This window comes from Motacilla alba, chromosome 11, assembly GCF_015832195.1.
Source record: "Motacilla alba alba isolate MOTALB_02 chromosome 11, Motacilla_alba_V1.0_pri, whole genome shotgun sequence".
Taxonomy (NCBI): Eukaryota; Metazoa; Chordata; class Aves; order Passeriformes; family Motacillidae; genus Motacilla; species Motacilla alba.
In genome coordinates, this window is record NC_052026.1 from 13206646 (window position 1) to 13231257 (window position 24612).

A 24612-nucleotide genomic window follows, 5' to 3' on the forward strand; every position below is an offset into this window, starting at 1 on the left:
CTGTCCCTGCTTGAAGAGAGGCTTCAGAGGATGGACCAGGCTCTGCTGGGGGCACCCGGCAACAGGACAAGAGCCAAGGGGCAGAAAATGATACAATGGAATGGAAGTTCCACTCGAATATGAGGAAGAATTTCTTTACTGTGTGGGTGATCATGCACTGGAACATTGCCCAGAGAAGGTGTGGAGTTTCCCTCACTGGCGATACTCCAGAAATATCTGGGTGCAAGCCTGTAAAAGTGCTCTAGGACAATCCTGCTTCAGCAGGGATGTGGGACCACACGACTCACCGCGCTGCCTCCCAACCCGACCCATCCCGCGATTCTCCCCTGCCCCGCCCCTGCCGCGCCGGGGCCCGGCTACCCTGGGGCCGCCTCCGGCTTCCCTGGGCTCCCCCCGCTTCTCCCCAAATCCCTTCCGGTTCCGCTCGCCTCACCTCGGGGTTCTCCCTGGTTTTCCCTGCCTCCCCCCCAGCTTCCCCCCGTTCTCCCCGGTTCCTGCTGGACTTCCCCACTTGCCCGCGGTTCTCCCGGCCTCACCCCGGGCCCGCCCCGCCGCCATGGCAACGCCCCGCCCACCTGCCCCGGTTTGAATGAACTTGTGTTCCCGCTCTTTTCGCCACGCGGCGTCTCCGCCAATGAAAACTCGCTCCCCTGCTTTTGCCCCGCCCCCTATGCCGTCAGAGGTCTCGTTGCCCAATCAGCCGGCCTTCACTGCGGCGCTTTGACCAATCAGAGCACGCCCTACCTCCTTCCCTCTCGTCCCGTCACGCCCAGTTCCGTTGAACAGACGGACAGAGCGATTGACCAATGAGAAGACAGAAACGGCTCCGACTCGCCCAATGGCAGCCGGCGCAGGGGTGGGAGCCAGCCAATAGGGCAGCGGGGGCGGGGCGGCGCGGCGCTCGAGCGGCGGCTGGGCCCGGCGGAGGTGAGCGGGGGGCGGCGGGGCCGGGCGGGGATCGGGCCGGGGTCCCGGCACAGCTCCAGGCACAGCTCCATCCCCGGCTCCATCCCCGGCGCTGGCCGAGCTCCCCAGCACGGCTCGTTACCCCCGAGCGCTCGGGCTGCCTGCGGCTGCCGGAGGGGGGCTATCCCTCTCCCGTGCCTTTTTTGTGACGGGCTCGTGTTTAAAATCTGCGAGCCGTGTGGAAAAGGCGGCGGAGAATCGCCGCCTGCGGAGCGTGTGCTCGCTCGGCTCGGCTCGGGGTTTTGTTTTTGTCAGCTCGTGTTGAAGCAGGCGCGGCGGGGCCCGGGTGCGCTCGCAGGGGAAGCTGCTGCCTCAGCCTCCGGCCCTGGGGGCGAGCCCGGGGCTGCCAGCCCAGCTCGGGCCGCTGCAGCGCCCGGGGTTCCTCCCTCGGGCCCGGGCAGGCCGTTTGTGGGGACCCTTCTCTTCCCGGCGCTGCCTGGCAGGCGGCTGGCTGGCTGGGGGAAGGCCTGACTTGGTAATCCTTTGGGCCAGATTCCAGGATTTAACGGTGAAAGTGGCAGTGTAGCGTTTTTATCAATCTCACAGGCAGTGTAGGCAATGCCCGGGGAGGTTGTGGATGTCCCAACCCTGAAGTGCTCCAGGCCAGGCTGGATAAGGCCTGGTGGGAGGTGTCCCTGCCCTTGGCAGGGGCGTTTGGGACTGTATCTTTAACCCCTTAACATCGTGATTCCATGTGGTCAAAAATAAAGAGTTTATTATTGGTTATAGGTGGCAATTCTAACATGAACATAGTACTAAAGATGCAGTACCTGATGGTTGAATGTTACTGTATCTTGGCCATGTAGCTGTTCTGGTGGGAGATGATAACATCTATTTTGGCCTAGCTTAGGCTGAATTGATAATCAGGATGAGAATGATAAAATTAATAAGTTAGACTTTCTTAAAATACCTATAAGAATATTTGAGCCTTAGTACAACCTCTTTTATTAATTCTAGTATGCATTTTCTAACAACTTTTTATGCACAACCACCATTTGGTCTCTTTATACAGCCCTAGCTGGGTAAGTTTTACCAGCTTGGTAAAACTGTGTTTGTGCTTTGGGCTTCTAAATAGTGCAAAAGTCTGCGATTCCTAAGGCTTCTCAAGTTTATGATTGTTCAAGTACTTTTTGGAGAATGTGAATGATTTCCAGCAGCTTGCAGAATTTAACCCACGCACTTCTTCCAATAAAGGACTTTTGAGTTTTTGGTGAATCTGTTCATTCAATTAATGAGATAATCTTGAACTTTTTTGTGTTGTAAGAACAGTGTGACCAAAGGGCTCTTAATTTGGTGGCTGACAGCAGCACGAGAATTAATAATGCACAAACTGTTGTCTCCTCTGTTTTTCTTCAAACCCTAAGGTAGTACTCCTGTTCTGGAGGTAACCTGAAATCCATATGCCAAAGATGTGGAAGGGCAACCAGCCTTAATATATTTGCAGTCTTACTGCAGACTTCATGTTTATCCAGTCTTGGGCTGCATACGGATCCACAAATGCTGATGCTGCAGATAACTCGGTGCCAGTAATGTCTCAGTCATGTGTTCTGCTGTCATGCCCTTTCTGGTTTTGCCTGGTGTTGGTAAATACTGAAGGGCTCTTCAGTGCACTGTGGGTAGGGGTCACAGTGATCTGTTATATAGTAAGGCAATTTTATTTGAAGAAACTTGAACGTCAGTCAAGAGAGCAGTGCAGCAAAGGACTGTCACAGAGCTTGTTCTGGCTGTATCTGAGGGTGCTTGTGCAGTGCTGCTCACCTGGGAGAGTCTCTCAGATATTTCCAACTGTTCTTCAGGATCCACTTGAATTTACTTGGCAAGTAAACGATGGCAGCCAGAAAACATTAACTTGACATACTCATCCAAATGCTTATTTAAGTAGGTTTTGCAATGTGCCTTTGGTGCTAGCTGCTGTCCAGCCAAAACTTTGAGCCCAGGACTCTGGGAGGGTGCTCCCAGCTGACACATGAGTATCGACTTGTGGTTTAGCTCTGCTGCAAAGGACAAATTCTCTCTTGACTCTGAATTCTAAAAGCTTTTTTAGTCACTGAGTGCTGTACCTGGTTCTTGCTACCATCAGGCTACAAGTAGGGTACCCTTATAAGTAAACACTAGTTTTCTTCAACTCCTTGCAGAAATGGCTCAAGAAGAGATGGAAGTTGATCTCCAGCCAGCGGCTGGTTACTCGCTGGAGACCCCCCGGCCACTTGTCCCGGAGCCCTCCGGTCACACGGTGCTCTCCTCGCACATTCCTGCGCTCGGGGAAGGAGGAGGCGGCGCTGCAGCCCTTCCAGCTGACGATGCTGTTGGCACAGCCGGCGCCGCTGCCCGGGAAGCGGCTGCAGAGGCTGACCTGCGGACGGGCCCTGCCGCGGCCCCCAGCGGGCTGCAGAGGCTGCAAGCGGCGCTGGATCAGTACCAGGCGCTGCCTGTGCCGCAGCTCACACAGCGCCCGCAGGCGAGGAGAGCTCGCAGGCAGCAGAGACTTGGTGCTTCCCAGAGGACAATCAGTGCCAGGTAAAGCAGAAATGAAATTGGGTCTGAGCTGCCCTCTGATCTAGTCCAGCATCAGTTCAAAGCTTCCTTGCCTCTTGTCTTACAGAGCCCAGCCCAGGTGTGTGGCTCGGGCCAATTCCAGGGTACCTCACGTACCTTTGAAGTTCAGTAATAGCACAGCGACTTTTGGTCTCTTCTGGCAGGTTCTTTGCCCTTGTTAAGTGAATCCCTGTTTCATATGTTGACAGGGGTGATGTTGCCTTCTGAGCCCTTCTACATTTTGAATTTTGCACACAGAGCTTGTGCTGCTGCTGTTCCCTCTGCACAGCCAGCTTCCTGTCCGTGATTCCTGCAGCAGTACTGATTCTCAGCAGCTCCAGCCAGCATTTAGCTCAGTGGAGCTTGTGCTCTGGTTTGCATTTCACCTTTGATTTGGGGTCTGCCTGATTAAATTTGCTGGTGACAATTGCTTCAGAAACTTTCACAAACATACAAACTTATATTTTTCTGTAGGGCTTTGTTGTTTTGGTTTGGTTTTGTTTTTTTGGCTTTTTTTACTATCAGACAAAATAAAAAAAATTAAAATCCTCTCTATTTAATACCATTTGGATGGGATTAAAGGGGGATGAGTGAGGATGCTCTGCAGCCAGAAAGAAATCCAAATTTCTATTTTATTTGTTTTTCTCTCATCATTCTAGCTTTTGTACATGCCTAGGGTGAAATTATAATTAACTGAAGCATTGCTTTTAAATTCAGCAAGACAAAGAGCTCCTCTCCTCCCAGTTGATTAAACACAACTGTATAGTTTGCCCTCAGATTGCCTGTGAAGGTCGCTGTAGTTGTGAGGGCTGGAAGGCAACCTGAGAAACTCCTTTGAATCTGAAGGATAATTGAGATGAAGCTGAACTGATGGGGGGAGAGGGGAGGATGTTTCTATCTAGGGATGAAGTTCCAGTAGAAAAGAAGGGGGAAAGCAGAAAGACTAAGCACAAAGTAGTCATTCCACTGAGGCTCTGATCCAAGTGGTATGCATTTCCCAGTACCAGTTCCTCCAGGAACCAGGGCTGAGTTAGGGTTGGAGAGGCATTCTAGGAGTTTCTTTAGGCTTATTAGTGAATGATACTCTTTGTTTTTCTCCTCTCCAACCCCACTATCCCCTTCTCCCCCAAAAGAAGGCAGTATTGTTGTAATGAGAAGATTTTCTTTGAACTGAACGAAATGGATTGTTGCTGATCCTGCTGATTGTTCACAGCGTGGTCTATCCTATGTGATTGCCCCCTACCAGAGAAGGCCTGGCTTGATAACAGTGACACCTTCCTGCTGCAGGCAAAGCCTAGGAATTCTCCTGCAAACATTCATGGGGAAACATGGTGAGACTTTAGCTTACCTGAAATGACTGTGGCTTTTGTTTCTTGCATTTCTGGACTCAGGGCAGCATTGGACCATTACTTTCAACTCAGTAGGACCCAAGAGCCATCTGCAGGACCAGTTCCACAGCCGGAGTTCCCCCAAATTGCAAGGGACACCCAGGCACAGCGCCCAGCCGAGACAATAGAAGTGAGTGACTCTGACAGCAGCACTGAGGAGGAGGAGGAGGAGGAGGAGGAGGAGGAAGCTGCGGAGGCAGCAGCACCACTGTTACCATCGGTCCAGGAGACTCCTCCATTGGCCAGCTCAGGAGGTTTGTGCTGTGTTGGAGAGCTGTGTAGAGACTGATTTCAGACACTTTTCTTGCTGTTTGAAAACTCAGCAGGGAAATCCTTTTGAGCTTCTCAACAGACGGTGCTCAGAGATTTTTGTGCCCACAGCTGACAGGAGCAGGCTGCTGCCACACGGCTTCCTGGCAAGCAGCTCCTAAGAGCAGCAGCAATGGGTGATTGCTACCATAATGTTAAATACAATCTTTTTGCTGTTTGCAGACTGCTACTTATTCTGAAAGTTTCCAGGATTATTTGTAACTTAAATTTAGAGATTATTGCTTGCCATGCTTTCACTCCCATGTATTAACGAGTGCTGTTGAAGACATCAGGTCACAGCTTGGGCATCAGCAAGTGCTTTCAGAGAAGGATCTGATGCAGTATTTTTTAATTATTTGAGATTTCAGTCTGCTTCTGTTGATTTTTCATTCCTGTATGACACTTAGCTGAGGAGATGGAGGTGCTTTTTTGTTTTTCTTTCCTCATTTCTTTCTGTCTTGCGATTCTTTATCTAAACTCGTGTTCACAGGCTGACACACACTTCAGTGACATTTTTGTGATGAACAAGCACAGTTTATGTAAGAGTGACAAATAGTTAACTTGCTAGTCAAGGTTATTGATGCCCAGAGAATACAAGAACAAGAATATCTTTTTACTTCAGTCTCTAAGTCAATCCTTATGATTGACTGTCTGCCCTCAGTTTTGGTTTTGATTGGCCAACCCACCTCATTATCTTTTTTAAAAGGGTACATCTATGAGGTATCTTTTTACAGATCCATTCTGCTTGCTCTGGGCTAGTTTTACACATGACAGGAGCTCAAGCTGTTAAGTGCTGTATATTATTGTGTGAGCATATGCTCTCTGCTGGATTTTCTGGAATTCCCTTGTTGCTTATATAAACCAGTGGCTCCTCTTACAGCCCAGAGCCACGGAGGCTTTATTGACATTAGCCAGGGTTAGGTGATACTTCCACTGGATGGAGAATATCTGCCTTGATTACTGAATGTGATTAATAACTCTTGTTTTGTCAGGAGCGAGAGGGGAGGCAGCGATTTCTGCTTCTTTTTTACTGTGCTAGTGGTGGTGATCTCCACATGGCAATTCAATGTGCCCATGCCTCAACAGATGGGCTGACAGAGGCCCACCACAAAAACATAGGGAGAATACCAGCAGAATTGGTAGTTCAGACAATTACCAACTGGAAAACTGCTGAAGTCAGAGTGAATGGACAGCCAGCATACGGGAAATGCTTTCTTGGCACATGAAATATGCATGCTTAGATCCCTTGGCAAAGCAGCTTCTGATATTGGTGTCTGTCTTTCTCAGGGCATAATGATGCAGGAATATAATCTTACATCAGCCTGACTATAGACCAGGTCTGTTTGTTTTGTACAGGTCAGAAAATTCTGATAACAATTGCTGTCCTTACAAGACCTCTCCTTTTTCACTGAAATTCTGTTGCTTTTCATAAAAGGAAACATAAAATTTTTCAGCAGTACTGCTGGTGTATAGAAGGCCTTACACACAGAGTGTGTCCAGGGCTCTGATCTGAGGCTTTGTAAGTAACCTGTGCTGTGTCACTACTTAACCTGTGCCCTGATGATTTCAGGTGAAAGCAGAAAGCTCCTTTTCACCCCATTATGAATCAGGTTATTTTAGTAATGCTTTCTTTAGTTTCCAGTCAGATCCAAGCAGAGCCACCTCAAGCTTTGTCTCAAGCTTCTGCAGAACATGAAAGTCATGAAGATGAACCTGAAGTCCAGCAAAAGCAAGTAAGGTGAACTAAATGCTTTTGGAGACAGATTATATATGATAGACGCTGCATTTTCTGAAACAGTTGTGGTTTTTTTTTAAATTTTTAATCCTAGACAACTCCACTAAAGAAACCGGAGCCATCAGTTCCTGTTGCACCTCTGGATGAAGAGGAAGGAGATACCTGTGCAATCTGCTTTGAGCAGTGGACCAATGCTGGGGCCCACCGTCTGTCTGCGCTGCGCTGCGGACACCTCTTTGGCTACACCTGCATTGAGAGGTGGCTCAGGGGACAGGCAGGGAAGTGCCCTCAGGTAAAATGGCTGTTTATGTGCACTGGAGAGCACTTAAAGCACTTACTATGTGTGCCTGACTTGTGCCTCAGATGTGATCGCTGTAGGTGTTACAGCTGGTTGCTGTGTGAAGCTGCTGTCAGAAGCAACAAGCCCCACCATTACTTTGGTGTTATCAGGCCAGTAACAACTAGCAGTACTTTAAAGGATGAGTTATGGCTTGGAACTTCTCCCTGAAGTGGAGCATTTGTGAGTAGCAGTTGTAAAGGTCTGAGAGTTCAAGTGCTAAACTTGGAAATGGTTTCAGAATGCCCCAGTCTGGTCCTGGAGAGAACCACCTGGAATGGAAATAGCAGATGGATTCCTAGACACAATTTACTAAGCATAAGGACTGTGTTATTGGACAGGAAATCTGTCTGAGAACTGTTTTGGAACCACACAATGGTTGGGGTTGGAAAGGACCCTAAAGATCATCTAATTCAGTTTTTAGTTGATTAATCTTCTGTTTTGAGCTGTGTCTGCTTTTGCAGCCTTTAAGATGACCAGATTGTTTAGGAAGCTGGCAGAGAGCAAACTGAGAACCTGGTTACATCTTTTAATGTCCTGTTGCAAGTGGTAAATCAGCTTTTGAAGGCTTTCTTTCCATGGTTAATACTGATCTCCTTCGATGAGGTCTACACTTCTATGTAATGTGTTTCCATTCCTTACTCCTTTTTTCCATGAAGGAATGTTGACAAAAAATAGGTCAATGAGTACCTTGTAAATAGGATTCAGTTCAGGCCCTTTCCGAGTTGGTGGCTGGAAGCCCAGGGTTTCTTTGGCTTTGTCATTTTGAGAGCTTCTGTATTCTTGCTTGACTTTGCAGGATTCCCTCCTCTCAACAAGAAACTTCCTGTGGACGTGTGCTGTGACTAAACCTAAAGAATCCCTGTTGCCATAGCAAAGGCCCAAAGTTGATTTTTCTTACCTGTGTCAATTCTGTGTGAGCTTTTCTTCCCCCACTTCGGGCCCAGACAGAATTCTGAGAGACCTGCCTGGCTTATTTACTCTTTGGAATTTTGTGACTGCTTTCTTCTTGAACACTAATATCTCAAGGGTTGCTTGCTCCCTCTTTCTCTTCCAATGATACAAGTACTAAAAAGTTCCTGGAGAACTTGCTCTGGAGAGAACCTTGAAGCTAAATCATCTCCCCTTCATTTTCAGTCACCCTGCTTTGCAGCTGGGCGTTCTCTGGTTGAGTGGCCCAGAGTTGCTGTGCATGGTCTGTATACTAAGTGGCTTGAGAGTGAGTTGCTGTGAAATTGCAGCATTCCTGATCCTGCCAGTGGCAGCTGCTGGCTGCCAGGAAAACTGTCTTGGCCATTTACAGCAGTTTGTACAAAGGGAGGGAGGTTTTCTGCTCTGAGACATTTGCTTGTGATAACTTTGTGCCGCTAAGTAATAGACAAGTCTGCATTTGGAGCATACACAGTAATTTAATGTTTAGCTGGGGTTACTTGATCTGAGTATTCACCTGCCTCTTTTCTTATCAACGAAGAATATTTGCAAAACAAACTTGGAAGAAATTATGGCATCTGCAAGTTCTAACTTGCCTTCTTTTTAAGGTGAATATAACGTACTAAATGATTGCAGCTAGATGCACGAAATTATTGAACTATCTGAATCGCTGTGTGTCACTGCAGTCAGTGAGATGTCAGTGTTTCATACAACACTGGAGCACTTTTATGGATTTGGGCCTGTACAATGTGATTAAAGGAATATAGTACAGAAGTAAGAGTTGGGAGTATGCTCAGGGGTTCCTAAATCCTTGTCTGATAGCCAAGCATCAAGTCTTGGTATTTTCAGACCTGAGGTTGGGCTGGTGTTTTGTTCTAGATCTTCTTGTTTTCACTTCTTTGTCTGATTTTGGTTTTTTTTTTGTCCCTGAACTTACCTGACCGTGCTGCCTTGCTGGTGCATTAGCAGAATGCATTTAGGGGGAGGCAAGGAGATGGATTATTAAAGGTGCAGTAGGATATGCAACTTTAGTTGTAGCCCTGCTTAGAGCTCTGGTGTCCGTATGAGGGAGCATCTTGCAAACATACTTGTGTTTGTGGCATTGTTCTCCAGCAGAAAGCCCCTTCTTTCAGAGCTAAATAAAACCATACCTAGGGACTCGTAGGGATAGTTTGGATAGTTAAGTTCCTGTTGATGAACTGAGCCTGTGTTTGATTTCAGTGCAATAAGAAGGCCAAGCGTTCTGACATCGTGGTCCTGTATGCCCGCACGTTGAAGGCGCTGGACACCAGTGAGCAGGAGCGCATGAGAAGGTACGGAGTGTGCACCTGAAGGTACCTGCCACTGAAAGCTGCACTCTGCCTTCTGCTCCCTGTTTCATTTCCTGCATGGTCTGAAGCAATTTGTGCATTCCCTTGGGGTTTATCAGGAGTGTAGTCACCTTAAAGAGCCAAGGCCTTGCTGTGTTGCGCGTCCTAATTTTCTTTTGGAACAGAAGTCTTGAGTTTGCATTTTGTGGCCCTGAAACAGCAAAAGCTGTCTTGTGCTATATCCTGAAATGTTATCATGGGAGAACATGCAAAGATGATGCCAAAAAGCTGTATATTGCTAATTCATCATTAGATGGGAAAAGCAAGGCATGGTTAGGAATGCAAGGAGGGTGAGTAGCTGACCTTTTCTGCCACCTTTTCTGTATGCATTAAACAGAGTAATACCTCATATGAATCACTTTCCATCTTGCTTTGTCAAACTCTTCATGTAGCTTTACTTGCAAAAGGTCAGCAAGCATTACTATGACTCCCACTTCCCTTTCCAACTTACATCCAGACTTTGTACTGAAAAAGGGAAAAGCAGGTATGAAAATGGGGACTCATTTCTTTTCAGTAAGATGCTGTCACAGATACCATTCTGAAATGAAAATGCTGCAGATATCTGAGTTCTTCTGAGTCTTGTGTTGAATAGAATTTAATTGGGGTTTCTTCACATGTCTACAACTATACCACTGTTCTTTCAAGGCAGTCTTTCAACAGAAACCTCACTATCCTGGTAATTATAGATCAGAAATGACTGGGGAGTAACAGTCAGGAAGGGAAGAATCTCTCTTCTCTCCAGATTGCCACAGCCTGATGGTGTTTGAAGTGTACCTTTAGAAGGGTGATGCTTCTTTCACTGGATTAACACAGAAAAATAAATGATATATATTATTTTTTTCATAAGCACAGAAGACATTTGGGTGTGTAAATTTTATTATCTCTCATGAAGGGGTAGTTGCCTGACTTCTGTTTGTGTCTCAGAACCTCACTGCAGCCATTCCCCACATGCCCTGCCCCTCCTCTGCCTCCTGTTTTTGTTGTAAGCAGGGAGCAGTGACTGTCTGTGGGTCCATGGAGCTGCTGGCAGTGGCTGCCTTCTGGCACACAGCCACGAGTGGAGCAGAGATGTGTGTGTGCATGCATTAGTCTTGTTTGCAGGTTGTCTTAAATTAGGTATAAGATCATGGGGTTTGTTTGTCACATTAAAAAAACCCACCAGCCTTCAGCCTTTGGGTACTGCCATAAAGAATATGTTTGTGATTGTTAAATAGGCATTTCACCTGTTTCTTCTGCAGGAAAAAAAAAATCATATGAAAAAGCTATAAGGAAATGACAGAATTCTGTGCTTTGGAACATGCAAGGCTAGGTCTATGCATTTGCAAAACACTTAGGAAAGCTAGAGCTCCCTGCACATGAATGACAGAAATAACTAGAATATTGCAGCTTTTGATGTACAGAATTGTACACAGACCAAGCGTACAGCTAATTTTAAGAAGTGTTGGTGTTTCTTTCCCCACTTTAGCTATTCCTTCATGTAAGCATGTATGAAAGAGAAATAAATTCAAGTAACATAACCAAAATGCTGCTGCTAAATGGTGTATGCACTTTTGGGCTCAAGGTGAGGTAGTAACTGGGTCTTCTTTATGGGCATTCACAGAGAATTTATCTGTATAATTTTTTCTGGTACAGATATATTTTCCTAAAATACAAGATTAGCTACTGGTAGTAGAGACAAGCTTGAAGATCCTGCTGTTATGTTGTGTGATGTGCTGTGTTTCTGACACAGTGTATTACCTGGACATGATGGTATAGGATTTGCTTAAGTGTTTCTGTAGGGGAAAGAAAACTGATTTCTCCTTCACTCTCCTCTACTAAATTAGTCCTTTTGGAAGGTATGAGGAGAATGGCTGTTGGAACAATACTTGAAGTGAGTCATTCAGAACAATTGCATAACTGAATATCTCAAGGTGAATGTGTTGGGTTAGTGCTGTACCAGGTTTTTGGGGACTGTGGTGGGAACAGGTCTGAACAGGACTTATGGTGGGATCAAGTCAGAGGGCAGGAGCTCACAGCCCAGAAAAGTATCCAAGATGATACCTTAGCCTAAGGATTGCTTTCCTCTCCTTCCTCCAGCTCTTTAGAAAAGGAGCAGATGCTGCGGAGACAGGCGGAGCTGGAATCTGCACAGAGCCGTCTCCAGCTCCAGGTGCTGACAGATGAATGCAGCAAACTCCGCAAGCAAGTTCAGGTGAGTCTCATGCTACAAATACACAGTGTTTCTTTCTCTTCAGCCTGCCTTTTCCATCTTCCCTTAGAGGAGAGGGGACAGGATTCAAGTTTTAGTAATCAACTCAACTAGTGAATCATCCCAAGCTGGTAAAGACATACTGGGCTGGAATATTCCTGTGTGCTACAAAAGCTCTGACTTTTTCTTGTGCTTTAAGACTTAATTGAACTTGCAACACAGCACTGGAGTTGTTTAGCTGCTGATGTTGCAGGTTCCCCCTCAGGTTTTGTGGTGCCTGGAAAGGCATGGTAATAAAGAACCAGACTTTGTCTCCTCGTCCTTCGTGTAGTTGCATCAAAATAAGCTTTGGAAATCTCTGTAGTAAACCTGCAATACAACCTATCACTAGTTAGTCAAGAGTCTTTGAGAAGCAGTTTGTGAAGAGGCATGGCTACTTGCAAAATCAAAAGAAAACAAAAAAACCCTAGGAGTTTGGGGTATTTTGAAGGTTAGTCCACATTTCAGTTTAACACCTCCTGGTGCCCTGGGACCTGGCCTGTCACATAGGGGAGGCTGTACGTGGCCTGAGCCGCTGCCGAGAGGCACCCCTTAGAACACAGATTACTGACTGTAAATGATGGTTGTTGAATGACTGCTTCCTTCTGGCTTATGCAATACTGAGATATTTTGTAACCCATCCTAGCTGCTTTTTCAGGGTTCCTGTAAATTGTGGACTCTGCCAGTGCTTCCAACTGTGAATTAGCTTGCGTACTCCACCAGTGCTAGGTTTTCCAAGAGTCTGTTTCATTGCCAGTTTGCTACCTTTTGTTGAATAAGGCAGATGATATCCTCTCACTGTCTAGCAGCCTGCTTATTTCTAGGCTTTTCTTTATTCCTGGAAATATTTTTTTTAGCCTTGGATATTCATATCTGTACATTAAACAACATCCTCTTTGCTGAAGCCTTCCTGTGTGACATAAGATAAGGCTTTATAAATTCTCTAAATTCCTGCAGGAGGCCATATGCTCATCATCACTAATAAGAAAATTGGTCCACTTCAAACTTTGGCTTAAGAAAAATGCAAATAAGATAAAATTGCAGGTCCATAATGTTTTCCTGCAATTCATTTGGTCTTAAATGATGGATTATCCAGTCTAACTGAATTGAAGTCACATGTTACAAAGATTAAGTACCCTGTGTTCTTTAAGCTCTGTTTCAGTATTTATTACTGCATTCATCATTGTACTGTAGTGGTTAATGCAAATGCTGGAAGCAATTTTAAGGTGCTTGTTTATACTGTGAATAAACTGGAAGTAAAACAATACACTGGGGAGCAAAAAGGTCAGCAGGAAGTCCACAAAAGTCTTTAACTTGTTTGATTGCATTTTGAGCAGATGCCTAATGAGCTCCTTGTTTTATGAGAAGTCATAGAGTAAAGTAACTATTTGCACAGAAGTATTTAGACTGGGAGGTTTCTAGCCCAGACCTGGTTGGGTGATTTCAGTGTAGAGTTGGGCTGTTCAGGGTTTTTTGTTGCTAATGCACTTGAGCTGTGCCCAGCAGCAGTCATGGCACTAGTTATGACCATTTTTTAGGTTTGTATGCATTTTTCTGTGCTCTTAGCCATTAAGAGTCTTGTTCATTGTACTTTGTTATTGAAGTATGTAATGCTATTGAGCCTAGGAATTTGATGGTTTTTAAGTCTTTAGCTATATGAAAATACATGAGGAAATGAACTTGAAGATGAGGAGGGCTCTGGAAGAAAGCCCTCAGGAGTGGGGGCTGTGCTGGGCTGTGTCCTGCCCACCACACAGAGGTTCAGGCTTGTGTTTTGGAACCGATGCTGCTGACACCTTACTTTTACCTGGTGTTTTTCCTTTGGGAGCAGAAAGAACTTGGGAATGAAATATGAGCTACTGCAGTACTCCTCCTGAATCTGCCAGCATTTTCAGTAAAAGTAGCTAATGATAAATAAACCATCTCTGCCTTCTAGTATTAATATCGTTGATTAGCTGGGGTAGGAGATCTGATTTTTGCACATGGGAAGGAGTAGCTCTGTTTGGGTAGGGAGCAGGAAAAGGAGGACTGGCAGGGAAATTACAGGAGACTACATGCTGTTGTGGAGAAGAAAGCAAATGTAATTGTGACCCTTGCAGAGATCAGTTTGTTTCTTGAGGTAATGCAAAAGGTTTTTTAAAATAGGATTTTTAGAGCATCTAAAAAAAAATTGAATGGCAAAATATCAATAAAAATTTGTGTATTCAATACCTCTAGAAAAAAAATAGGCTAATTGTTTCATTGAATAAAAATTGTTCATCTTTGTGATCTGTGTTCACCTCCAGTTGATGTCTAGGGAAGTGGAAGCTGGTATTTTATTGCTGTTGTTTATAGTGAAACCAGTTAGAAATGCTCCACGTCCTTTAGACTGAATTTGAACCCAAACCCCAAACGGAGGTGGAAGGTGGAATGTCCACAGTGCTGCACACAGCTTGAGGTTGTCCTGTGCTGTGTTTGTCTGTTAAAGGCAGGGCTAGGGCTGGGGCTGTGCAGTGCCAGGTGGCAGGTGTGGCTTCTCTGAGAGCTCTGTGGGAAACGGAGAGTGACAGTCATTGATACCTGCCTTTGTCTTGAAAGCTTCATATCAGCTATTAAGGCTGTAACCTAAGAACTCAAAACTCTGGATTTATTGCAGCTGGTCGTTTTCCTTTCCTGTTCATTGTGCTCTTCTGCTTCTCCTTCTCCTGTATGCTCCTCAGGAAGACTTTTGCTCTAGAGCCCATTCTTTCACCCCGGTGTGACTGTGTTCATTCATCACTGCAAAGACGAGCTGAAATCTAGAGACAGTCATAGCATGTGCAGAGAGAGGAGTCTGCTCTCAAGGCCATTAGTTGACACCAGGCATCAAGAAAACTGCAGAGCATCTTAAAGGAAAGTATAGGCTTTTACATAATGAACAGAATGTTCTTTTGAGCACAATGAGTGGAATTTGTCCGCAGCGGAACATTTTTAATCACCTTGCTAATGTGCCTCCAGTAAGACTTCCTGGTTCTGCTGGGTTTGTCCATTGTGTTTAAATGTAAACATTGGACTAATAATCCTTGTGATTTTAATTGCCTGGTTTCCTTTTTAATAACTTGTGTGAAAGTTGAATGTTGAGTGCCAGTGACAAGGAGAGTTTTATAAGGTCCCCAGTGCAACGGATCATTTTAATCTCTTCTGTTCCCCAGTGGTTGTGGTCTCCCCTCCTCACCTTTTAGAAATACTGAGTTTATTAAATTTTTGATTAAATGTTACTTTCTTCTAAGTTACCTGTGTTTTGACTGACTGCTTACTCTAAGCCTGAAGCTACAGCTTTCATCATAAGCATCCTGACAACCCTCACACTCCTTCTTCTTACCCAAGTTGTTTTGTCTTTTCTTGCTGTAGTAGGATGATCTGGAGTCTCCAGCTTCCTTTTTTTTTCCTTACATTTTTATATTCCCTTGGGACATTTGCAATGTGCTTGATGCCAAAGAGATCAGACCTCTGTAAAGTATGAGAACTGCCCTCCTCTTGAGCAGCTTCCAAAAGTTACAGGTCTTGATAACTATTAATGTAGAGCTTGAACTTTGATCTTGCCCTTTTGAAAATTGCTGCCTTTGCTTCTATGCAGGTTAAGTGGTGGTGGCTGGTTCAATATTGAGGCTGACTTGCAATTACTGATATATTCATAATATCATTCTTGTGATCCTTAATTGTTTAAAGATTACATAGTGTATGTAATAGTGAAACAGAACCTGTGTTGCTCAGACAACAGAAAGCAAGTAGCAATTTTCCTTCAGTATACCTTCTCTCTTAAATATCCCTGAGATTCTGTATTGTCTGGTTTTGACCTTGGATTACAAGATGGTCAAAATACTTTTTGGGAAAGGACACTTCTGGTTGACTCACAATATGCTGATGCCACTACCTTCATTCCCACCTTACCCCTGATGATCTCAGCAGAAAAAGGAATTCAAGGAATACCTGGCTCTTCACAGAAGCTGTTCTTGGCCATGCCTTTGCTGAACATCCTTGAGCATTCATCAGTTGAGGTGGCGGAAAAGAGGGGAGGCGGTGGTAGAAGACAGAGCCGGAGCTCTTGAGAGTTGTGTTGTTCCTGGAATTTGCTGCACAGGGTTTACAAGAACAGGGTCATCGTCATTAAATAGACGGACTTGTTTCCTGCAACGCCCTTTGTGTTGGATCTTGGGCTTTTATTTTTTTATGGGGTATTCTGGAAATTATGGAAAATGGTTTTAATTGACTTTCTCTTGTGGTTTAGGGGCTCATAATACTTGGCAGTTCATTCCCTTCTAAACAGCATTGATCTGGTAATAGTTGTTACTGGCTTTTATGTGTTGCCCAAGAGTCCTCTCTTTCACAGGGTGTAATACATACAATAACAGACTTTGAATACATTTTGCCAGTATTTACACAGCATTTGAATGCTTCTGTTGCTCACTGTCATAGGCCATGAACTTAGAAATATAGTACTTCAGGAATAGCATGGAAATGGGACTGTACTTCCCTCTTTTATCTGAGAACAAGTACAGTTGGAGCACCTGAAGCAGAGAGCAGGGAAGGTTACACTGCTGGTGATGCATTGAAGCTCTTTGGGTTTTTGCTTTGCAGGAGCTGAAGGCTCTGGTGGCCCAGTACAACGTGAGCACTTTGCAGCAGCCGGGCAGCTCCCGCCCCTGCCTCGCAGGCAGCCTCCCCTCCAGCCAGAGCCAGCGCAAGTACCACTTGGAAAAGGTGTTCTTGGTGTCTCAGACTGGGAACTGCAGAGTGATGGCATACTGTGACTCACTGGGTTGTCTCGTGGTATCGCAGCCTTCTCCACAGTCTACTTTTATTCCTGGTAATTAAGCAAGTCAACATTTGGGGGTTCAGAAGTACAAGTTACTGTCATTTCTGCTTTGTCCCTGCTCCCTGCTTTTCTGCTTGGCCTTTGCATGTGCCATGTAACTGAGAATACTCATGAGACTCCCCATACTTCATCTGGCCCCTGCATTGGTAGCCTCTGCCTAGCAAAGGTGCTTGTTTTCCCTGGCACTTCTATTGCAGAGTCCTAGAAGAGGGACTGCATCTCTCCTGCTGGAATGCCACATCCACAGGAAGGTAAAAGGTGTGTCTGGTAATCCTTACAAAGGTGGACCTTCTGCAAGAAGAAGGGGCCAGGCAGTGGGGCCTGCAGAGAAGCTTCCATGGTTAAGTAAGAAACACTGCTTCCCAAAGTGTAGGTGGATTGATGCACATGCAGCTGATTTGTCTGTACTCTTAAAAAAAACCAACCAACCAAACAAAACCAAAAAAAAAAAAAACCAAAAGCAAACTCCTTTTAATATGCCTGAATGGAGTTCCCTAATGAGGAAATAGGAAGCCAAGAAGTCACGGGCAGCCCGGGTTTTGTCTCACTGTTATGTCCAGGGGCCAGTGACCTGACATCTGGACCAGTGCCAGTGGCTTTTTCAGTGCAATACATGTGGCATTAGGAGTCTGAGAGGGCTTATTTGCAAAATGCTTTCTGACTGATGAGAGTTACTTTATTTGGTTAATGGGTTTGAGGTTAATGTGCCTTATCTAGGCATAACAAAGTGGTTTTCTGCATTCAGCTGGTCTCATCTTTCTGGCATTTGTAGCCAGGACTGAGTCTCTGAATGGAGGCTTTGTGGTGACTCTTGTAGCACACAGGTTAAGTTCACCTGTAACCATTCTTTGCTGTGATGCTTGTTCTCTTAAATAGCCATGTAATCCTGCTCTTTGTGGTTTTATCTGTGCAAGAGTGTCTTTGAGGAAGCTGGCTAAAGAGCAGCAGGCCTTGTAACAAGAATTGTAGCACTGGTACTGAATTTGCTCTTGCTGACTGGGATCCTTAAGTATTTAGCTTTGTTACCATTTGAATTAAAGAATGATTTGTGCCAGTTCTTACCCAGAACAGCAAACAACTTACATGTTCATCCCACCACAGGCTTCAATACAGACTTTGTAGTTCTGGCACAGACTAGCCAGTTCTGTGCACATGCTGCTTCTCAATAATCTGTTTTACCCCTCTTCTGTGGCAGGTTGTGGTGTTAAGATGATGAGCTTGGCCAACCTGAAGAGCAGTCAGTACATCCCCATCCACAGCAAACAGATTCGGGGCCTGGCTTTCGGCGCTCGAGCCGATGGTTTGCTGCTCTCTGCCGCCCTGGACAACACTCTCAAACTCACCAGGTGAGCCCTGCTGCCTGTCCCTGCAGAGTTTGGCTGTGTGCAAGAGGTTGGGCTGGATTTTGTTCTGTATTGCAGCTGCTGTCCTGCTTTCTGAAAGATGCTGCAAAGATGAGATCAGGTCTGCATATTCTTCCTGCATGTGGGAACCAACAGAGAGGAGAACTTGTTGATGCTTTTGCATCTTTGAGGTGGAGGTGTCATGGAGCTACCTCTCTCTGATTATTTTCCTGTGGAAAACAACTAATTCAGCACAGATGAGCCAACTGTGTTGAGAATAAATAACATAATATATAGACATGACATTTACTGTCCACTTGGTTTTCTGTTACTGCAGGGAAATGTGAAGCGTGAGAACTTGTACAGCATAAAGCAGAAATAAGGGGTAGTTGGTCTGGGCTCCTCCTTCCTGGCACTGATGTTGACTTTACTGATTTTAAACTTCTTGCAGATCATGGAATTCATCTGGGATATGAAATGCATAAACAGCATTGTGGAGCATGTGTTAGAGGCTCTCTAGAGCTAGCAGAGACTTAAAGCAGCGGGTTGGCGACTAATTATGCAGAGACTGAGAGGAAAATGTGTCCAGTCCTGTTAAAATTTACAGCTTATGAGTGTGTTTTCTTGCTGTTCCGCTGCTCTTCAGTCTTAATCTTACAGTGCTTCAAAACTTTATTGGCTGATTGATTTTTATTGAGTTATATTAATGTCTCTGTGCAATCTGTCTGTCAGAATTGGGTTAGGCAGGATAAGTGTCTGTTTTTTGACTAATTAGTCTCAATTCTTTCCCACAAGTGAAGCAATGAACAGAACTTAATCCTGCAACAGAAATGTACAGAATGTTTCTTTGCTGTAACCATGTTGAAATGTTTGCTAGACTAGTTAAAAGTAAACAAAACTGTCTCTGATGCTCAAGTCAAGGTGTCAGATTTCTATCTGATTGGGCTGATAATTCTTTTCATGATTTAATCTGAATAGTTAGCAGACACTGCAACAAGAAACCAGACACTTCCATATCTGCCTCTCACTGCCTGGTTGGCTGCATCAAAGCTTGTGATCCTCTTGCTTTTGTGCTTGATCCCAGAATGTCTTGGACTTAGGTGTTGGCTTTGGCAGCATCTTCATACTTTTTTCAGTCTCCCTCTGAAAGCATAGTCCTTCTTTGGCAATCTTTCTTCCTAGTTACTAATTTCATAGTCATCCTCTTCAAAAGAATTATCCAAGATGCTTTTATGTCTCCTGCTCTGGCTTGCAGTTGTTTCAAATAGCACTGTGACTTTGTTTGGTTTTAGGGGTATTTTTTCATCCTGTTGTTTTGACCCAGTCACTGCTCTGGTGTCAAACTCCCTGTTTCCCCAGCTAGATCTTTATCGTTGTTCCCCTTACACTTACCTAGGAGCAATTACTTCTTTCTCTGGAGTCTTGAGCATAATCACCTTCCCCAGGGAGAAGCACATGTGTTACAAAGGATATCCGGAGTTACTTTGATATGTGCAGTCTTCTGTGCTGTTCTCAGTGTGCAAATGCATGTTGACAATGCTGCCCTTTGCAAATACATCCTGATCTGATACTGACTTCATCTGCTATTCTGGGCTGTGACCCTCTGTGGACTCCCTTCTTCTTTAGAAACTTGATTTGTAGAAGGAATAATTAATACTATAAATGTACTTTCAACTGTCCTTAGCCACTTACTGTCTCACTCTTGCTTAAACTGAATTCTTTTGAGGTATAAATACTGTTCCTCTTGTGTAAAAAGAGGGGAAATAATTAATGAGAGATGTAATCTGAAGAGATGAGCCGTGTGATCTCAGGAATATGTGGTATTACGGGACTACACCAGCACTGCTTCTCCTAATTGTTTCCAGAAAAGTAACTTAGCTTTCGCTTGCCAGTAAGGCAGCTGAGACCCTGCTGTGAGATTTCCTCTCCCAGTCTCCAAAGATCAAACTGGAAAAAGAAGCATTGGCCTGGAGGAATTATAAATCACTTGACAATATCCAAGGGATTATTCTGTTTGGGTTTTTAGATTCATGTCTGGAGTAAAGGAGTGGTCAATTGAGAATTCAGTCTAAAGAGAGATGCTTTTGTCTGAAGACTTTAAAAAGCTAGATTAGCTTACTTTAATTGTGCAGCTTTCTCCTCAGTAGATACTTGTGCAACTGGCCATCACTTTGCTTTTCTTCTGCAGCTTGGCGACAAACACTGTGGTGCAGACGTACAATGCCGGCCGTCCCGTCTGGAGCTGCTGCTGGTGCCTTGATGATACAAATTATGTCTATGCTGGATTGGTCAATGGCTCTATCATGATATATGATCTGAGAGACACAAACTCTCACGTCCAAGAACTGGTCCCTCAGAAGTCGAGGTATGGCAGAAGGATTTATCATTCCTCTCAGCTAATATACATCAAGTTAAACACAGCTTCTTCCATAAATCACACAACAACTACAATAGTTTAAATTGTGTAACGTGAATCTCTTGTTCAAAAATTCACATTTAGCACAAATGTGAGAAGTCTCTCATAAGGTTGTAAGGTGTTTATATATGACTTACGCAGGTGCCAAGCACTTGTGCTCCTTTTAAGGTACACAAGGGTCAGAAATAGACCCACTGGTGCAGTATAAATGGAAGAGCTGAGTTTGTTTTGGAGCTGGGTTTAGAATTTAATTTTGAAAGGGCAAGTTACAAAGAGATGTGAAATTCTGATGCTTCCGTTTCTTATACTCTGGGAATCAAATGCTGATTTGCACTCATCTGATGTGTGCTGTCTGCTGCTTCTGTAAAACATAAGGCTCAGTGGTTAAGCTGGATTTAATTTATACTTGACACATCCATTGGCACTCCTTGCTTGAAGGACCATCTCACAGCCTGCTTAGGCCCTTTCTTTGCCGTGCAGTTGGAGAGCTGGAGCTCTGCAGCAGCGAGCAGGACCGGCAGAGCTGCAGCTGACAGCTCTGACTCTTGCCAATGACCCTTCCAGGTGCCCCATGGTATCGCTGTCCTACCTGCCCCGGATGGCCTCAGCCTCGCTGCCTTATGGTGGGATATTGGCTGGGACCTTGGAAGGAGCCTGCTTTTGGGAACAGAAAGCTGGCAACTCCTACCGGCCTCATCACCTGTCCCTGGAACCCGGGGGCTGCATCGATCTCCAGACAGAGATCAACACACGACACTGCCTGGCCACCTACAGGCCTGGTACGTACTGGGATGTGTCTGCAGGCTCTGCCCGCTGCTTCTCACTGCTCTGGGCTGAGCTCAGCAGCAGCTTTGGTGCTGTGGGCACAGCAGAAGCACAGCACCTGCTCTTACTAGAGCAATGATCATCTGCACACTGAGAAAAACTCAATGAGCAAAAGGAGGCAGCTGCAGGCTGGTGCTGCTTGTGTTCCTATAGATAAAGCCTATCTGTGAGTATATTTTTCAAAAGTTACCTTTTTATTTCTACTACACAGGTAAAAATAACCCATGTATGCGTTGTGTGATGATGGAACTGACTTGCAGCCCACTGACAGAGGGCTCAGAAGATGTGGTGTGTTCTTCTAACCCGGTTCAGACTTTCAGTGCTGGTCCCACTTGCAAGTTGCTGACCAAAAATGCCATTTTTCAGAGCCCAGAGGATGATGGGAGTGTCTTTGTGTGTGCTGGTGATGAGGCATCCAATTCTGCTCTGGTATGTTTTGCTCCTTTCAGTGTGGTGTAGGGGTTTATTGCAGTTCTTAGGAGAGAAGCCTTATCAGTCACAGCATCAGTTGATGTGTGAATTGTCATTCACTCATTGGGGGAATTGTCATGCACATTACCCTGTGCTGGCTGGTCTGTTGTACTGCTGTGGCAGATGTAACTTCCTGATAGTGTGGGACTCCCAGTCTTAGGCAAGGCCTGTGCTCCCCATCCATCAAAGGGCATGTAGGCAGGGAGCCCCTGTTGTCCCCCTGGGGAATGGGGTTGGGCACACTGGCACAACTGGGCCCTCTGAGTGGCATAGCAGACTCAGGGGGATAGTGTGGTGAGCACTGCGGGAGAAGGATGCAGGCTTCTTAGGAATGATGGGGAAGAGGACATGGGTTGCCTTTTGTATGAAAAAGCAATCCAAATGCAGAAGATGGACAACAGGCTGTGTGAGAGCTGATGAGTGGGGTCACAGAGGGTGGTCAGGGGGGCATTGTGCTGCAAGTCTGTTAAAGACCAATCAAGTGAGGTGTGGAAGTAGAGAAAGGGTCCTATGAGTAAATTGAGGAAATCTTTTCTAGAGAGCAGAAGGTCTGTTCTGGGTAGAGGGGAGAGTCCTGCAGTCCTTGACCTTGTCTGTCCCTCCCACAGCTCTGGGATGCTGGAAGCGGTTCCTTGCTGCAGAAGCTGCCAGCTGACCTGCCTGTGCTGGATATCTGCCCCTTGGAAGTGAACCAAAGCCACCTCTTGGCTACTCTAACAGAGAAGATGGTGAATATCTATAAATGGCAGTGAGCTGTCCTTACACTTGCCACAGACTGTCCAAATATGCTGCTGATAACCCTACACAAGTGTTCAGTCCTGCACTTGCTGCTCACAGGAGACAGGATCCATTGCAGCACCGTTCTGGCAGTGGGGAGGAACTGGGATGCACTGGTGCCCAGAGCAATTCCTTTCTTCTTCTGCATTCCTCTTTAGGCCTGCCCTTATTTCTTCTTTGTCAATTTTTTTTAGTCAAACTCCACAAGCTGCCTCAGCACAGCAATAGTTCCTGGAGTGTCTCCAGTGTGTTATTGCACTTTTTTTTCCGCTGTGGATGCAGCACAGAGAGTTTCAAATCTCTGCTACAAATGAATAAAATAAGAGGAGCTTGAAGACCTGAGACTCTCACTGCACTTTCTTGTGGAAGCTTGCCGTGATTACTGGGTGATGAAAAGGCATCTTGTAGCATTGCTGATACACAGTGTGAAAGCAACTTCGCTGCCATGGGGAGCACACTCCCAATGTTCTGTGGAAGGTCTAGGGTCAGTTGGCAGTTATTCCCTAACAAGGATGGATCCTGTTTTGGGGCCATGGTGAGAACAGGTTTGAAAAATCTACAGGGAACCTTTTTCCTTTGTGTTTTTTTTTTTCTCCATGAGCATATAATTTGCACTGTAATTCCTTAATTCTCTGCCTTTTTCCCTTCTCTCTTTCCTGCTTTACCTGCAAGCAAACTTGGACAGTTTGGTTGTGGAAAATGAAAATTGTACTGGAGAAGTACAGGTAAAGAAGAGGGAGATGATGCTTGTACTGTTGGCTGCTGCAGTCCAGTGCTCTTTCTTAAAGCCAGGAATGTAGTGAAACAGCCAGTATATTGGAAAAGAATGCTGGCTGCTTCTGTTGTTTGGGGGTAGGGGGGCTGGTTTTTTTTCTGTTTTGAGGAACGAGTGGAAGCTCAGGGATTTCATCAGCTTGTTTTTACTGACCTTTTGTCTTCCTTAAATGACGGTTTACAGCTCCACAACTGGTCACAGAGAGCTTCCAGTTGTGTTTGTGTGAGTGTGCTGCAGCTACTGGTTTGTGTAAATGTGAGCCTGTGGGGTGGGATCACAGCTGGGGATGTGTGGGCAGGTGCTCTCTTAGCACCTTACTGTAAATACTCATCTCCAGGTCAGATCATGGAGGGGACTTCAGTTCCATTTTATATGTAACAAAGTCAAACTTGAGAAAGGATGTTGGAAGCTGCAGGACAAGTTCCCTGTGCTGGAAGGTTGTCCCTTGGCACACCTCTGCCTCTGGATGTGGTGAGCAGCAGCTGTCCCATTCAGATTGAGTGAGCCACCACATCAACTGCCAGGATAATTTTATTTGCTGAAGGCTGGGGCTTGCACGATGTGATCCTGTTTGTCTTAAATGGGACTGAGAAGATCTCAACTTAACTTTATATTTTTCTGTATAGTATTTTGTTCCTATATTTTTATACTGTAAAAATAAAGTGTTTATTATTATCAGTTATAACTGGTGCTGCTGTACTTTGAAAGTAGGTCTCTGACATTCACTGGATGTCTTATGAACATTACCAGGGGTTCCCTTATGCGGGTGAGGTTTCTCTTGCTTTGTATTATTTCCAGGTCACACTGAGCTTCAGGCTGAAATAATGAAGGTATTTAGTGAATGAGTCCTCACTGAACCATCCTGATCCAGCCAGGTGAGAGGAAAGAAAAGGGTTGAGCAAGGTCAGGCTACACACAGGGGACGTCTTTTAAATGAAAATAACTCGCAGATATGAGAATTTTTGGCATTTTAACAATGATCAGGAACTAAGGGTTGGTAGAATGATATTGTGAGAAGGTCTCTGGTAACAGCTAAACCAGAAGGGGCAGGATGCTCTCTGCCATATTAGTACAATGAGCTTCTTGTTCCCAGCTATTTTGAGGCATCATTTATGTTTTGTCAACTCCAACCCCATCTTACCACAAGAAATCTGGAAAGTTTTAGACATACACAGGAAAAATTATTAAAATGTTTTCATTTTATAGGTAGTCCTATGATTTTTGATTTTCTGGGTAGCACTTGTTTTCTACTTTATACCACTGTACAGGACTAAGAGATACAAACTTAAATGCTATTAAAATAATGGAAGATGACACTTTCACATTTTTAGTTTTCAAACCTAGAGTGTCAAAAAATGTTCAAAGGTAAGTGAG

The 24612-nt window shown here is 45.1% G+C and overlaps 1 protein-coding gene across 1 annotated transcript; it reads left to right on the forward strand.

The window, feature by feature from the left end:
* Nucleotides 1–775: 775 nt before the first annotated feature.
* RFWD3 (ring finger and WD repeat domain 3) lies at nucleotides 776–23923 on the forward strand. The gene is made up of 13 exons (XM_038148294.1): nucleotides 776–927; nucleotides 3102–3483; nucleotides 4893–5143; nucleotides 6834–6931; nucleotides 7028–7225; nucleotides 9422–9513; nucleotides 11647–11761; nucleotides 16394–16622; nucleotides 17827–17977; nucleotides 20163–20339; nucleotides 20955–21169; nucleotides 21427–21644; nucleotides 22295–23923. The coding sequence occupies exons 1-13, from the start codon at nucleotides 807–809 to the stop codon at nucleotides 22436–22438; spliced, it is 2391 nt and encodes a 796-aa protein (XP_038004222.1). The 5' UTR covers nucleotides 776–806; the 3' UTR covers nucleotides 22439–23923.
* The last annotated feature ends 689 nt before the right edge of the window (nucleotides 23924–24612 follow it).